At 28.7% G+C, this 17,518-nt stretch overlaps 1 protein-coding gene across 1 annotated transcript; it reads right to left on the bottom strand.

The window, feature by feature from the left end:
- Nucleotides 1–358: 358 nt before the first annotated feature.
- Nucleotides 359–14,273, bottom strand: DAAM (disheveled-associated activator of morphogenesis-like protein). Its single transcript, XM_018545463.1, has 12 exons — nt 14,207–14,273; nt 8,672–8,779; nt 6,308–6,616; nt 5,436–5,654; nt 4,633–5,230; nt 4,024–4,298; nt 3,187–3,519; nt 2,476–2,951; nt 1,862–2,298; nt 1,487–1,614; nt 1,232–1,402; nt 359–874 (listed from the first exon to the last, which is right to left on the bottom strand). Exons 1-12 carry the CDS (start codon nt 14,243–14,245, stop codon nt 605–607), a joined length of 3,363 nt encoding a protein of 1,120 aa, XP_018400965.1. The 5' UTR covers nt 14,246–14,273; the 3' UTR covers nt 359–604.
- Nucleotides 14,274–17,518: the final 3,245 nt, after the last annotated feature.

Consider the following 17,518-nt stretch of genomic DNA (forward strand, 5'->3'; position numbering starts at 1 on the left):
TATCTGATTAATTTTTTTCTATTAAAACAGTAAACATTTTTTTATACAAAATTTCTTTGAAAGTTGTGAAAATAAAAATTTTTTTCTGATTTGCTATAAAATGCTCATAAATAATATATTTATAAAAAAATTTTGCAAAAGATGTTCTATAACATTAATAGTACAGGTCACTGTTAGAAGATCTAACGACAAAGCTACGAATTTTCATAGAAAATTTTTATAAAAAGTATTGCATTTAATAAGTATAAATGTACCGAATGTGGTGTTCTGTAAAATTTCTTTTTTTCTTTCAATATGTAAACTGTTTAGACAATGAAAATTTCTACTTTTTTCTAATTTTTTTCAGTTGAATTCAAAAGAGCACTTCACGTCTTACGTATGTTTAAATGTATAGAAATACACTATTAAATTAATATGATTTTTGTATGTAGTCTCACACGCGCGTGTCTGTAAAGCGCTTCAAATAATTTTATGGAATGTTATTTGTAATTAGATCATTTATAATGTGTAATGTGCTATTAAAACGCGATAAATTCGTAATAAATTCTTTTGTATGTGAAAAACTTATATCCAGAGAAATAGTCTATTTGATGCTATTGGAGTTTTAATGACGTTCTCGAGAATCTTCCTTGTAAGTACTATGTCTACGTGATTCTTGACCGCTAGGTGTAACAGGTCTTCGTTTTGACCTTTTGAATTTAGCGATATCTTCGCCGAACACGTCACCAGTTCGAAGAGCAGATATCAAGTCGTCGAATTCGCCTTTGTTATCAGTTTGTTGTCCGTTACTATTTACTTCATTCTTTTTACTTAACGATATGCTGTTTAATATACCCTCTCGCGAGTTCTTCCTCTCTATCGTTCTCTTTCGGAGCTGTAAGAAATTATAATACAATATATCATTTACACGATTTTATACACGAAAGAGTTTTTTTGTTTTATACAAATTGCCTACAGCTCGATTGCCTACAAACATTTTTGCACATAAATATAAAATTAAGAAACGAAGGTATGTTTTGCACATACGTATATTATTATTTATAGATCGATTGTTTACACACATTTAAATTATATAAGAAAATAATTTGTGTTTTTACAGCAGAGAATAGTGTTTATAGGCAATCGAGCTGTAGGTAATAATACATGTAGGTAATCGATCTGTTGGTAAATGAAATGTAGGCAAACAGCTCCTTTCCTTATACACGTATTTATAAAACACAATATCACTTACTTCCTGTTCTTGTTTCGCTCTACGTTCTTCTTCTTCGATTTTCTTTCTCATATTTTCTACGTCTTGTCTTGCTTCAGCTAGGGCTTGTAAAAAGTTTTCAAAAATGCCAAAGAATTCATCTGGTTGAACACCAGCCGAATCTTCACCAAATAATCTCACTGCTCGATCAAACTGTTTTGGTAAAATTAGTTATAATCAATAGTCATAGTCTGATATTAATCACAGTCGCAATTAAGGTTAATTGTTTATTCTTACTCTAGTTTTCATATCTTGGAATAAGTCTTCGGCCTCTGCTAATCTACATGTGGCTTGCGCCTGGAAGTCTCTCATCGCTGGTAAAAACATATCACCTTGAAGTACCTGAGATTGACCTCGATGAAATTCTAAAAAATGAATGAAATTGAAATAAGATAAATAATAAATAATAATAATTTTTTCTGATGCTAAAAGTAATCTAAAAGTATTTCTAAATTCTTTTAAATGATTATTAGAATTTTCACATATAAAAGGGATAGAAAAAGAAATTATTAAATAGATATAATTAATCATTTAAAAATACTTATAAGTTAAACTTGTAATTGCATTTATTCGAATTTTTATTCAAGTTGCTTAAAATTCAACCATTATTACCTATTTCCCTTTGAACATCCTGCAGACCGTTTTTCAAGTTGGCTACTTCTTTCTGCAAATCGGCCATACTAACTTTAGCAGCCGTTTTTACATGTGGCATGTCTTCTTCGATCTCTAGGACTTCTCTAAATCTGGCTTCGAGAATCTGTACAAGGTAATGTAGTAAAGTCGTACCCTTGGAACAAGAAGATTTTGTGTCGACTAGACGATTCAAAGAAGCTAATCGGAAGCCGCACGCGTTACCCCGCGCATTTCCACGATTTACGTAATTTCCCAATGCTAAAACTAATTCTAAAAGTTTTCTGAGTCTCCTTGATCTGGTTACTTGTCGGCTCGCTTCTAAAACTGCTCGCATTCTTGGCGTCAGTTCCGCAATGCTGGCTGCGAATTTCTTTTTATAATGAAGAGAACGCAATCTCTGTTCATAATGTGGCACCCTAAAGACAAGAGTATTTACTTGTTTTATTTGTTCTACATGTATTATTGATTTGTTCTTGCTTAAAAAAAAACTTTCGAAATGACTCAAAAACTAATTAATTGATTAAAATGGTTATCATAATTTCAGAAAAAGAGAGAGAGAGTATAAAAGAGTTAATGTTAGATATACAACTAACTTTGATATTTGATATAAGAAACAGTCAGCCCTGTTCTGCAAATCCTTTTGATGGATATCTAACGAGGCAGCCTCTTCCGAGGATGGTATGTACTTTAGCAACTGTTCCACCATATCGATGTGCAAAATATTCTGCTGATCCATCGATAATATCGTTCTAGTAATTTCATTATCGGTCATCTTCAATTTTGACAATAATATAGTGCAATTCTGCGCTCTTCTCGAATCAATTACTGACATCGTCTTCTTATTCTTTCCTAATGTTCTCAAATCCTCTATCGAGCCTTCCGTGGAAACGCCATTCTTTTGATAAGCGCAAAAGATCTTATCAATGGACTCGAGGTCCATTACATTATAGAGTTTCGAATCGTCCAACTCTGACCATATCGTGCCCTGTAATTTCTGCTCAGGTATTTTGGACCAGTTAAACGATTTCAAAGGATTACTCGGCTGTGGAACGTTCTTTATTATTTCCATCTAAAACATTTAATTTTAATTAAATCATCTGGATAAAGAAAATTATTACATAATAAATTATTCTATTGTAATTGATTATAACAACTCTTATAAAGTACTTTTAACTGTTTTTTAAACTAATTATTTAACGTTAAATTATTTTTAGTGCTATTATTACATAATAAAATATTTTATTATATAATAACGCAATAAAAAAATTTAATGTTTAATAAACTTTTAAATATTTAGTAATAACCTTCATAGGCGGAGGAGCAGCCGGCATTAAACAAGGAGGTGGCGGAGGTGCTAATGGAGGAGGTGGCGGTGGTGGCGGTGTGGGTTTAGTCTCAACCTTCTCGAGTACTTCATCTTCCACAATTTTTAAAGTAGCTTTTGCATCGTCTGGCAAACTTCCTGAAGCTACTAATTGTTCTAAACGTTTCCTTTCTGATTTCTCATTGTTAACTTGTCGCGACAATGCCTCAAGGTTATCTTGCAATTCAGAAATTTTTTGTTTTGTCTCTATGTGCATCGATGTCTCTTTTTCAAGACGTTCTTTGATCCTTGCTAAACTTGCTTCCATATCTTCCTATAAATAGATAATCACATATTATGATTACTTGTTCTAAAAAGTAAATAACATCGAGCAACAAATGACAATTCAAATTTTTGACGTATCAAAATCAAGTTGATCGTAAAAATAAGATACAAGAATAACAAATAATTCATTTTACATGAAATAAATTTATAGAAAAAAAAAGAAATGTTATTTATGTTTTTTATATTACTAATACTAATTAGCCTTATATTAAAAATTTGTTCAGCATATCTAAAAACCACTTTTATGTCTGAATAATACGTGTGTTTCTTTTATGTTTATATTATTATTCATCAATCTTAATATTTCAAACGTATTTGAAAAGTTATGATAATTTCAGCAAATATATAAATTAAACTAACAAAATTAATTTTTTTTGTTAGTTATATAGACTGCATATAGTATGCACGTGAATACTTTTTATAAATAAAAATTGTTATTATTGAAGAGATTATCATAAAAGTTATTGGCAAAAATATAGAATTTGGATAATACTTTTTCCTGAGTTCTCGAATCTAGTTCTTGCTCCTTTTTAGCTAATTTTGTAGACATGTCCAAATTCTCGCGTTCCATCTCTTCAGCCTTCTTTCTTGCTGCCACAAGTTCCTCCTCTTTGGCGAGAAGATGAACAATTTCTTTCACGTTTATATCTATTGGAGCCACATCGGGATTTCTTACTAATCCCGTCTCGTTGCTTTCGGATTGTAAAACAATTTGCTGAACGATTCGATCGAATAACAACCAATGTTGAGGATGCGAACCGTAATCCACTGAAAAAATTATTAATTTGCATTATGGAATGTTTTTTTTTATAAAAAAGCAAAAAAAACCTGAAAATGAACATTCCTGTCTTTTTCGTATGTCGAACCTCATAGGGTAATATCTACGATGTTGTGGTTCTTTTCCGTACTGTTACGTGAGTTAGACAAGGATGAGCAATCAAAGTTGATTATTCGTCCTTGTTTAATCCATGTAATAGTATGGAAAAGAACCACAGAAACGTGAACATTGCCCTACGAGGTTCGATATACGAAAAAAGCTGGAATGTTCACTCTCAGGTTTCTCTCTGTAATAAAAGTAAGATCTATGAATCCAAAAACTCACATGGCAACAAAAGACAATGTTCAAGTAAACTAAGAAGATGAGGATAAGCAGCAGTATGGCTGAGTTTCCGTCGCAAAAGATCGAACATTGCGCTAGCACTTTTAGTGTCCACATGTTCCTTTTCGAACTTCCTGGCGAGTTCTTTCTCGTCTTCATTTCGTACCATCTCAAAAAAATCGAGATGCCTATCGAGTGTCTCATTTTCATATTTTCTTAATTTCTCGATGATAGGTTGGATGCCGAGCATCAGTAACTCATATCGTAGGTGCAGCCTAAACTCCAGTGTTACTTGGCCAGGTCCATAGTTTAGCACAGCGTTGATGAATGACATGATTGCTGTTTTCAGAGATAAATTGTCTTTATAGATGCCAAAATTTTTGTCAAGATCATTAATTATACATTGGAAGCGCGTTCTTTCGGAATGATATCGTTGGAAGTGCAACATGGCCTCTAAAACTTTGCGATGACCGCCTGGCACTAGACAAACTGCACCGAGAATTTCTAGGACAGAGATTTTCGTCTTTATATTCTCAGATGCAAGTGACTGTGATATTGTGTTGATTGCCGTCGGATGCGCTAACACATGCGCTCTACCATTCTAGAAAGAAAGAAATATTCATTAAAATGATGAAGAAAAACTATGATACATGCAAGGTTTTCTTTATTAGGGGCATCATTGAACAATGATTCACACGTTCTCAACCCTCATGCAACGAAAAGTTAGTTATGCTGCTTTTATTAAACAATAATAAAATATTATTAATAAAGATTTTTAAATGCTTACCTATATTGACAAAACTCACCGAATTATTCATTAAAGCCTTTAAACATCCTATAACGCTGGTGTTGAGATTACTATTAGCTGCTTCGGTATCCATAGTCTCTAGAACTTGTAATAAAGCATTTAAACCATCTAGTTCTATAAATCTGAGAACAAAGCTATGCGGTTGTGTTCTCAGAGCAGTCTTTAGAGCTTCTGCTTGACGCATTTGATTTGATATCTCTTCATCTTCCTCCGGATTCTATATAATATCCAATAGGTTTATTACATATTTATATACATATGTGATGAAATCGATAAAAATACAAAATTTCGCAATTCAATTTTTTATTACTTTTTCCAGCAAAAATTATTAACTTTTGGTAGTCATATTATTACAAATGACACGATACAAAAATTCTGAAAATTGTAAAACAACTAAAATACAAGAATTATTTTACAAGTTTTGAATTTTTACGCTAAACAATAACTGTTCATCTTATAATTTTGATTTTTATCTTTCTCATATGTCTCATCTTCTTAATTTCAACAAGAAAATTTCCAAGATAAAGTAATTACAATTGGAAGTAAACGTGTTATGTTAATATCTAACATTTTTTCATAATGACATTCACGTAGACGTAAAAATTATTTTATATATATGTATATATATTTAAAAAAATTATTTTGTTTTATTTATTCCTTTAAAAAGAGGGAAAAATATTTTCATGGCGCGAATAAATATTTTTTTAAACTTATATCTAATAATATACAGGTATACATATACAAAAACCTGTTTGATCGGAATCTATTTAAAGTGCTAAATGTAATACTTTACATACAAAGAAACAAAATGGTTTATTAACGAAGAATTTCATCATTATAATATTCCATTCAATATTTTTATTTACTCACATTCGCTATTGTCTTCAGTCTATTGATATAATCTTCGGGATCACCGCTAAGGTCAGTAGTTCGCAAGCCTCCGTTGTCTAACGTGCCATTACCTTTCCTGGAGCAATATATTTGCCATTTTTTATTAGCTGGAAGTGCCAAAACTGCTTGTCGATTGGTTTGAGTTAAGTCCAACTCGTCAACAAGCTCGAGAAACATTTTATTCAACTCCTCCTCGGCTGGCATTGGCAAGGTTGGTGTCATTGCTTGTAGCGTGAGCGTACCCGTGTGTTCCACAACGCAATACGTGATTTCCGGTGGCTCGTCATCCTGCGAGGAGCATCTAGATTAGTTCAGCATCCTGTTATGTATTGACCATGCAAGTAATATATTATATCAATAAATATAAAAAAGGTACAAAAATAGTAGTTTTTTGCTTTAATCCTACACGTTAATAGTTATTAGTATAAATTTTCCGATACTTTTTACTTTTTATTCCTTATACAGAATATGTGTATTTATAAATAATTGTATTACTTGTGTGTGCTATAAATCCAATATCAATTTATTATAAATAAGTCAATGTTTGCATTATATATAAAAGAAAATATTTAAAAGTGTTAAAAAATTTAACATAAAGTTAATATAAAATTATTGTAAAAACATTCTTAGTTCAGCTATTAAATAAAATAAATTTACATAACAGTTACTTATGTATATATATGTATATGGAATTTTGGAGAAGCAGATAGAACATTACGATTAATAGTGCAATCGGCTCACCATTGGCGCAATTCTTTGCATTGAAATTCGTGTTCAATCAATAAAACTTTCTAGTCTTTTACATGTTTTTTACAAGAAGAGTTGTCAAATTTGAAAAGATATTAACGATCAATATATACTTATGTTTATGATATATGGAAATCTATAAAATTTATGCAGTCAAGAATTAAAAGTTTAAAATACATAGATACCATGTCTTAATCCGTTTCTTAATCGTAACATAAACACTATGTAATAATTAAAAAATGCTGTTATAATAAAATTCATAGACTAGAGCAGAATTGTAAACTGTGTGTTTGTTAATATTAAAAACTTTACATAACTTTAAGAATATGGAATATAAAAATTCCATCTTTCAAAAAAATATATTAAAATGCATTTTTTCTGTATATATACACTAAAATTTTTCATGGAAAATAAAAAGATATTACAAGTACATAGTGTACACAAACTTATATACTCGATTATTTCAATTTATGATAATCAAAACGATTTAAAAGATATCATATATTGATGCTAAAGTATCATTATTATTCTATTATTATTCTATTGTTATCGACTGATAACAATAGAATGATAATAATGATAAAATTGTGAAATTTATATAAAATGTATATACATGTATATATACATGCTGACCTATATAACACTGGAATCAAACTAATTTTTATAAAATATATTTTTATTATTGTCTGTTCATTTTCGCTTTTTCTTATTACCAACCAGTCAAGAATTATAGTAGCATCAACGGCAGCAAAGGTCAGGGGATTGGCTTAAGGATTGGATTCCTGAGATACTTTCACACGTGACTAAGAAATTCACGTCCAGACATCGATTTATTCTTCGTAACATCATCTTTGCACGATCGTTGCGGTAAAAGATCGCGCGCATGTATGCAGGAAAATGTTAGAATGAATCCCCCCCAAGTTCTTATTCCAATAATTTTCTTACACATATCTTTGACGTATGAAAAAAAGGGCATGTGGTCGTCACAACATCAAACAATCATGTTGTTCCAGTTTTTCTAATATATTATTGTAATTCCATTAATCTATGTCTGTGTAGGTCTGTATTTTGACAGATTCCATTACGAAAACAGTTACAAAATTTCCTCTCTTTCTCACACACACACGCACACGCACGCACACGCACACACTTATTCTTTCCTAAAATTAAATATACAATTGTATTTGCACATAGAATAGAGAGATGATTTTTAATTTGACACGTCTTGTGACGTAAAAGAAATGCAAGTAGAAGATCGATCGAGATAATGAAATCTGCAAATCACAGGCCCAACCAAGGACGACCACTTGCAGATTATGCCATGCTTCTAAAGGAAACGATTTTCTTGTTTCAGCCAACCATCGCATCGTGGTTACGATGTTAAAGACCTTGAATATTCATGCAAGATGGACATGTCAAGTTTGTGAATGACACTGCAAAACGCCATTCATGTGGCATGATTCTTTAAACGTCAATTTAAGTGTGCAATATTACTAAAAAGGTAGCAATTATTTGCTATAAATTTCCTTGTAATTTTATCGATGCTATATTTATTTGCATATGAATCATACTTATTGTTATTTTGTTATTGCTTACTTGAAGGCATCCGCAAAACGATTTCTTCACTCGTGATGGCATAGTTTGGCAGCGACCAACAAATTCTTTCAGAGGCTGTGAACTTTTCACAGAACAGTTTGGAATCCTCTGTAAATCATAAAAAGCTTTATACATAATTTGTTATATAATAATATAATTGTTAAATAATAAATTAATTTATGAAATTTTATGAAATACTGTATTAATAATACACGCCCCCCCCACACACATACACACACACGCACGCGCACGCTCACATGTACCTATACACATATATATATATATATATATAAAATAATAAAAATTAAAAAACAAATTATAAAGAAGAAAATTTAATTTAGAATCTCTTATAGTCAAACACAAGATTATGGTACGCATTATCATTGCATGAAGTATTGTTTTTTTTAAATGTAATAAATCATATTAAGAGAGAGAATTATTTACGCTTAAATTAATTAAAAAGGTATATGTCATGTCTGAAATAGAAGTCGAAGAATCGTAACAATCAATAAATTGAAAATATATGTACGTAAATATAAATAAGAAATTATGCTATATATATTTTAACAAAAAATTTCACAAAGTTTATATAATTAAGACTCTATTTCCTGTTTCTTTTCTCAAATATGGTACAATGAGCAAATCGGAAGTGATGCGTTAAGTTAAGTATAGCAAGTTAATGTAGCAAAAACGTTTCAATAATAAAAATTTATTCATAATTTGATCACTCACGCGAAAAAAGCGCCACCTTTCAACTATGGCACCGAGTAAGACGCTATTAGTCTGTTTTCTGTTTCTACACTAGACTGCACTAGAACTCTTTCTCGGAAATATCGAATTCGTCATCTATTACCACTTTAAGTTCCAAAAGTGTACACTAGTTCAGTCACAAAAAACAGACCTTGTATCTCGATCTTCATCGTTGGACATGTCAATTTTAATTAAATCATTTTTTGTGTGTTATAATTGAGTAAAAAAGATTTCTCTTTCACTCCATTATAGCACACAGAAAAATAATTTAACTATAATTAACATGTCCTCCAATGGGAAACTTTCACGGAGACTTTTCTTTCAATCGAAATAACATCGTAATCCTCTTTATAATAATTAATCGCGATTTTTACTTGTGCATATTTTTCAAATAAAAACCGTCTCGTTCGCACGCAAGTAAATACTCGAGAATTTGAGTCAACCAGTTTCATAGGTAAGAAATTCTCTTATCTCGCACTTTGAATTTCTTATCGCGCCGGAAAAACAGAACGTCAATTATCGTGCGCTAGTTATCGAGCGATTATGCATATCATTGTGATGTCCTCGATGGAACCAATCTAACTGCAGTTTTTTTTTACAAGAAAAAAACCTTTTCAAAAAATGTAATACTTCATATACTGTTATTAATTTATTAATTCATTCATTTTTATTTTTATATTTATAATAAGAAAGATATCAAAGCTTTAAAAAATTCTTTAAATACGATGCATTTTATTTAAAATAAGTATTCAAATTTTAATTTTGAGATAAGCATTTCCAAAAATTATGGTTAATGCAATTTCTATCATGGTATTCGTTAAAGTGATTACATCAGCATGATAATTTTCGGGTTTGTAAACACACTTTCCAAAATTTCACGATTTATAATCTATCTCAAAAATTTTTCTTCATAAAAAAAATATACATTGTGTATTTATTACGCGTATTATGATTTATTATTGTCACCAATTTATACGTAATAATATCACGGCAATTGTATATAAATTACCATATGTTTACAAAAATAAATAGCATTTTAAAAGATAGAGCAATCTCGCCATCAATTATTTAAGCACTCATTATGTAATATTAAATCAGAAAGATAAGAAAGACATTATAAAACAGATTCTTTATCAATTTAATCATGGCGCCTTAGATAAATATTAGTGATTAATAAGTAGTCTATTGTTCGTTAGCTATATACCATATATTATTATAATAATAATGAACTTTAATGTGCAATCGTTAATGCATTGTGGTGTAACGATCTTACAATACTATTATCGAATAATTAAGTCAGAAAATGGAGTAGCTACTTAATCATCTTCACGAGAAAAATTATGCACCGCGAAAAACTATGATTTTAATATATTGTATAAGGTTAGAAAAAGTATCTAACCTTATATTATTAATGTCACATATTTTATATGTATATGTATTATATATGTATACATACATTCATATACACACACATATGTATATATATACATATATATATAACTAAAATTTAAACTTTAAAACTTTTAGAATGCGAAACTTCTGTAAAAAGATTTATATTTGTATATTTGTACATGTAAAACATATAAGTATGTATAAATATGTATAAATACATATATACACATATATGAAAATTTTTATTTATATTACATCCATATAGATTTCTTTCTTGTGAAAAATTTCAGCTTGATAAAAGAAAAATAATAATAAGAAGAAATGAAAGATAATTAAAATGATAATTTGCACATCGTTTTCTCACAAGAAGTTTGAAGAAATGAGAACAATCAAAGTTTTTGTTAAAAAAACAATATAGAAATTATCTTTTAATTACAATAATTTTATGTCTTCTCATGACTCATTACTATTATTCTTTTATATTCAACTTTACAATAATTTTACAAAAGAAGGAAATGTACCTTTGGTAAAATTATTGTATGTAAAAGAAAGATATATATTTTTATATGGAAAAATTTTTACGGAGATGGTATGAGTAATGTTAGAGAAACAATTACTTTTCAATTATTTGATAAATTTAAACAATTATTATTTCTGTAAAAAGTTAAATAAAATTTATTATCGTAGAATCTGTATGTGTGTGAGAAAGAAAGAGAAAGTGTGTGTTTGTACACTACATTAAAAATTCATAAATTTTAGAAAATTGCTAAAAATGTATGTACATATAAGAATTATTTGTTTGTATCTTTACATAATTTTACACATTAAAATAATATAATATAAAAAAATTTTCAATTAAACACAAGCGCTTTTATGTGCAACATCTTAAAAATACATACTGTACATATGTGTATAAAAGATCGTTTGTATTGATTGCACATATGCGATTGTATTCATCGATACGCATGTCAATAAATTCATGCATGAAATGCTTGTAACAATGGACAATAAAGAATAGCTGAATTACTTCATATCTTTTCTCATTCTTTCGTATCGTTTCTTTATCTTCTTCTTATTAACTCTGATCTTTTATATTTTCCTCTTTCTTCTTTTTCAAGTACGTACTCTCATCAGAGGTATTTAAGTGAAACTTTGGTGCGCCCTTTTCTTATCGACATCAGCTAGACTATCTGTCAATATATCGCGCGACTGCCATTAGGGATTAAACTTTCTATTTCCAATGAGAAAATAATTTTCTCTTATTAATCGCTCTGTGTAATCGTTCTATGTAATCACTTTATTTCATCATTCTATTAAGAATTTTTATAATTGCACAGTTAATATGATGGCAAATTATATTAAAATTTATACATATTAAAATAAGAATTCTAGGCTATAAAAATGTAGAAGTAATGTGTTGTATATGTATGCGAAAAAATAATTGTAAGTTAGTAGAACAATATATATTAAACAATAATTTAGATTTTTAAATATAATAAAAAATTTGTCAATAAGGAAGAAACATTAGGAATAAATACAATATTATTAATTATTATACATACTGTTATACTTATTAGAGATAAAAAATATATAATACAATACAAAATACAAAAAACATCTATGATGTTCACGTTATTTCATATTTTTAGTTTCAATGATTGTTATTATTTAGATAAATTTAAATATTTACATATTTTAAACGATGTCATTTAATGAATTTATTTCTACTCTATATTACACTGTACTTTTGTTATAATTAAAAATAAACAAAATCAATTATTAAATACTGATTTTAGAATTGTGTTATTTAATAATAGGAAAAAGGAATTGGATAATCATTAGGAATTAGCATGTTCTACTCGTATGCTATTGTACTTTCGAAAATGTCTAAAACAGCATGAATTATTCGGTGTACTATCCGTGAAATGAGTAACAGACTCAGAAAGCGTGCAGATTTTTCGATCGTAATAATGACATTAATAACATCGATGTTGCTGCTGAGTTCAAGGACATAGTATGATCAATATTGATGTGCAATATTCGTGATAATAGTGTTCACGCTAATTTAGGCATGTGAACAGGTGTCTGACAGATGACTGGTACAGACAGCCACGGCATAGAATGCTGTGAAACAGGAAGATTCTCATTCATCTCTTGAACTGTAATCATTTCTATGCTGAATACTTGTCAACGATGTACACGCGCACGCGCGCAATGGAATATATATATAAAAAGCAAATAAATTAGATAAATCAATTCATAAAAGAGCGTTATGTGTTACTACATTGCATTTAACCAAGAATGGTAAAAAACAAAAAATCTTGATTTTGATGGAATTTCAACTCGTGTATGTTTGTTATTAATGCAATTTATAAAAATCTTATTCAATACAAATGTGTAAAAAAAACGGTGGTCATTGAATGATTCATAAATAATAATTCAGCAATAGCTTACTAACATTTATGTAATGTTACTTCCATGAATTTACTGGTTTACAATAATTACGGATCCTCTACTAATATAATGTATTTTATTTTATATGTTATTTTGTATTCATTACGTTCGACTATATTATGTATTTATTACTTAAACCTGATACCATAAACATCACGTATATTGATATAATTTAACATTTATATCATTAGGTTTAAGTAATAATAAAAATAATAATCAATTAATAAACGTTAATTAGATTTGAATATTTGAGAAAATAAAAAAGTTAAAAAGAAAAAGATCAATGATAACATACATACTTCTTAATTTAAAGTCGACGCACGCACATAGAAATTTTCACTTACATACCTTTGATGATGATTCAAATATTTCGTTCGAAATACGCAACAGAAAAGGTGTTACAGATATTTCGTCACATGCTTATTATATATGAAGAATCACGTATTAGAAAGTGAATAAGATTTTAATGTAACAGTTAATCGAATTATGTATAATATAATATATTTTCTCTCTCGAGCACATAAAATTATTCACGTGTTATACATATAATATATTAACATATAATATATTTATTAATTAATTGAAAAATTTAAGAGCCATGGTTCTTTAATTGGATAAAAAATAATTTATTTATAAATCCAAATATATTATTATTGTTATTAAACTTTTCTACTATCTGTTTATACCATATCAAACATTTTTTTATTGATAGCCCGATACCAATTCTTGAAATTGTATAATTACACAATTATCATTTTTAGCCCAAATGCAATTGGACAATAAAGCAACCGCAACTTAGAGCATACAAAGCATTTATTATTCATGTTGCTAATATACTGTAACAGCATGTTATACTTAATTTATATGTATATTTATATATAGTTTATAATAGTGTTATTTAAATACATACACTAAACTAAACAATTTTAAACACATTACCAAATTTAGTTTTCCCATTTTCTCCAACATGATGTCCATTTTCAATTTTGTCAATTTCCTCTTCAAAATAAATATCTTCTTCTGGATTGAGAATCAAGACATCTCGTCTCGGATATACATTCGAAAGTTGTTTGCCTCCCACGTGAGAATTTCCAATATTTGCGGTTACGTTATTGAATTACATTGTGTCTATAGAGTTTAAACTCAACACTTAAAATTAATTTTACTCTAATTAATAAGATTTCATCTTGCTGAAATAATAAAGATTGATAGAATTTTATTACTTTGCTAACTTAGCTTGTGGAATCAAAGTTATTGTGGCATTAAAATTTTCTTCCTTTTAGTCTTTTCCTTTCCTTCTTACGAGATATTTATGATTCTTCTTTAATATTCGCGATCGATGTGTTTTTTAAGTTAAATTCTTGCTTTAAAAAATAGCTAGTACCAAATTAAATCAATCTTAAAATTGCAATTTTGACCACAATTTCATGTTTATGTAATTATAAAAATTTAATATCTGAAATATTTCTTTCAATAATATTTAAAATATCGCGTTAACATTTAAAAATATATCTTTATAATAGTAGTTTATATAAAAATTTAGTATTTAATAATTAAAATTAAGTTTCGTAACAATATACAGTTAAATTAGTTTTAAAGAAATTATATTATTTATTATTATTATTATTACTCTTCTGTTTTAATTATTATTAGACTTGATTTTTATTACAAAGTTACTTTACGTATTATATATCGGCTTATATGTATTTTTTTTGTGTTGCTAGATTATTTTATAAAAATTTATTTCAAAGTTTTGTTTCACTAAAGAAAAAGATTTTAACAAACATTAATCAATTTGTAACAAAATCTTCCACATTTCTTATCTTATCATCATTTCTATTCTTTTAATGTTCAATTATAATTTCTGAGATCTATCTTCAAGTTATAACAAATTCATTTTCGTAACTTATTAAAACTTTAACACAAAAACTTGTTTTCTTTTCGTTCAATCCGTTATTTTTGTTCTACAATCTTTAGAAAAAAGTACTTTTAGAAGTTTTATGAGGAGTAGATTTCTCTCCGTAAATTTTCTTCATTTATCTCTAATAATTCAATTTAATTCTTGTTGAGAAAAATAAAATGTTTAACAGCACAATTTAAATCCTTCACTTGTCAAAATATTTTTGTATTTACATAATTATCGAGAAATCCAACAATTTTTTTAAAAAAACAATGGTGATCAAAAATTCTATCATGATCAATATCGTAAACCAACTTTTCTGCTTGTTTCAGTCGAGACAGCGCACGACCTTCTCCGCGGAACGTTCTTACTCGCGATTGTAGGTTGAACTGCCAAGTGAAAACACAACACCTCTCAACCTGCACAGGTGCACATAGGGGTCCCCCAATCGGGCCCTGGAAAGAAGGGGGGCCTACTTGCGCGCTAGGATTTCTTTGCCACGAATACGCCGATCGGCGCGGGCCTGATGTAAAACCCGGAATATTATTTGTAATTCACATCGCACAAAAATCGAGTTTGCGCTCAGAATAAATATGATTGTTAGTTGGTGAACGAGTACGAAAGAAAGTCGAATTAAAAATCACACAAATTTGATCAAAGAACCATTTTGTGTTTTAATATTTTTACAAAATTTTCAATTTTTTTAGCAGAAAGTATATATTTTTATTTAAAAAAATAAAAAGTTTATTTTTTCCTTAATGCTAACATCGTGTAATAATTCTGAATACGAGCCTTAATGTTTGTAAAAGAATTTGTATTATACAAAATTTCAGGATACAAAATAGGATTTAAATATACGAATAGAAAATCAATTAGTTTTGCATGTAAAAATATGATGATAAGTAATATATCAAAATATTTAGAAGAGTCAATCACTGATTAACGTATTTAAAAACATAAGTGTAAAAGTAAACAAAAAGATAAAGAAAAGTTTCGTAATTAGCTGGTTCTTCACCGTATATACATATATGTATACTATATACTCAGAGTGATCTCGGATGAATCTTTTATTATTATATTAGACCTTCGAATCCCAAATCGTGTTCTATGGCCACTAGCGGTTTTGTCAAAATTCTACGAAACAGACGTATATATAAATTCACCCTGTATATACTATCTCATTCTAACTTATACTGTTTCGCTCTATAATTTTAATTAAGATTGTAGAGTGGGATAGTGCAAGTTAGAGTAAGGTAATATATATATACATATGTAAAGAGAAATTATATATACCTTTCTCTCTCATTAGGATTTTAATAAAATCGCTCGTGACTAGACTCTCGAATATAATAGGGTCTCTAGTTACATCTTGTGTCGTCGTTCGTCTGACATACGATAGAAAACGTTTATCTTTGCTCGTCCTGCAATGGTAGCCTTGCCAAGAGGAATCCACTCTTGTCTCTTCATCACTGATGCGCGACGACTGGTTTTTTAGAAGGAAAAATAAAGCGGATACACACACACACACTACACAGTCTGAATATTTTTCCTCCCTTCTTGTACGTATACTTTTATGATTGCCTTCTGCATAACTGAGAGGTGGAAGAGAGATTTTATAGTTGTCCCTTTTTTTATCAGACTATTTTGAGGATAATTTTCACACGTATTACGGAGATTGCATCTTGATAATCACACAACTTGATCGAATTGAATTGAATTAGCTGAGAATGTTTATTAGCACGTTGGATTAGTAATAAACGGACTTGTAAACAATAAATCGAATTTCTTATAAAAAATTGAGTGTCGTTTTTATCATAGACATAAGGTAATCGGACTCTATGTACTTCTACTAAACTTTGCAATTTTTTCTAATCTTTTACTGTTTGCTAAGTTTAAAACTGAAAATTAGTCGCATTAAAAAGAGAAGAACATTTCTATATGTTAATAAAAAATATGAGATATTTTTAAATATTTATATACGTGCTGAAAAGATTTAAAAAAAAGTAGCATTTCGCGCATATTGGGTACATTTGTATTCAATATGATCTATATAAGTTCCTTCTTTTGCATAAAAAAATGCAATATTACTTATTTATAAGATTTTAAGTTTATTAATATATACCTATATATATATTTATTGGCATGTTTAAAAAGAATTTTCTCTCTTTGATTATGAATCAAACGTTGCGACGAAGATATAAACTAAATATATGTAGTGTTGTAAAGTATGAATCCATTGTACGTGAATTACTGTAATTATAATAATTATCTTTCGGTAATTATAGGAAACAGTTAATTATAAAATATTACATCACCGACCATGACATTTTGCATTTTACTTTATTAGCGAT

Source organism: Cyphomyrmex costatus, unplaced genomic scaffold (genome assembly GCF_001594065.2).
Source record: "Cyphomyrmex costatus isolate MS0001 unplaced genomic scaffold, Ccosl1.0 scaffold5, whole genome shotgun sequence".
In the NCBI taxonomy this organism is placed as follows: Eukaryota; Metazoa; Arthropoda; class Insecta; order Hymenoptera; family Formicidae; genus Cyphomyrmex; species Cyphomyrmex costatus.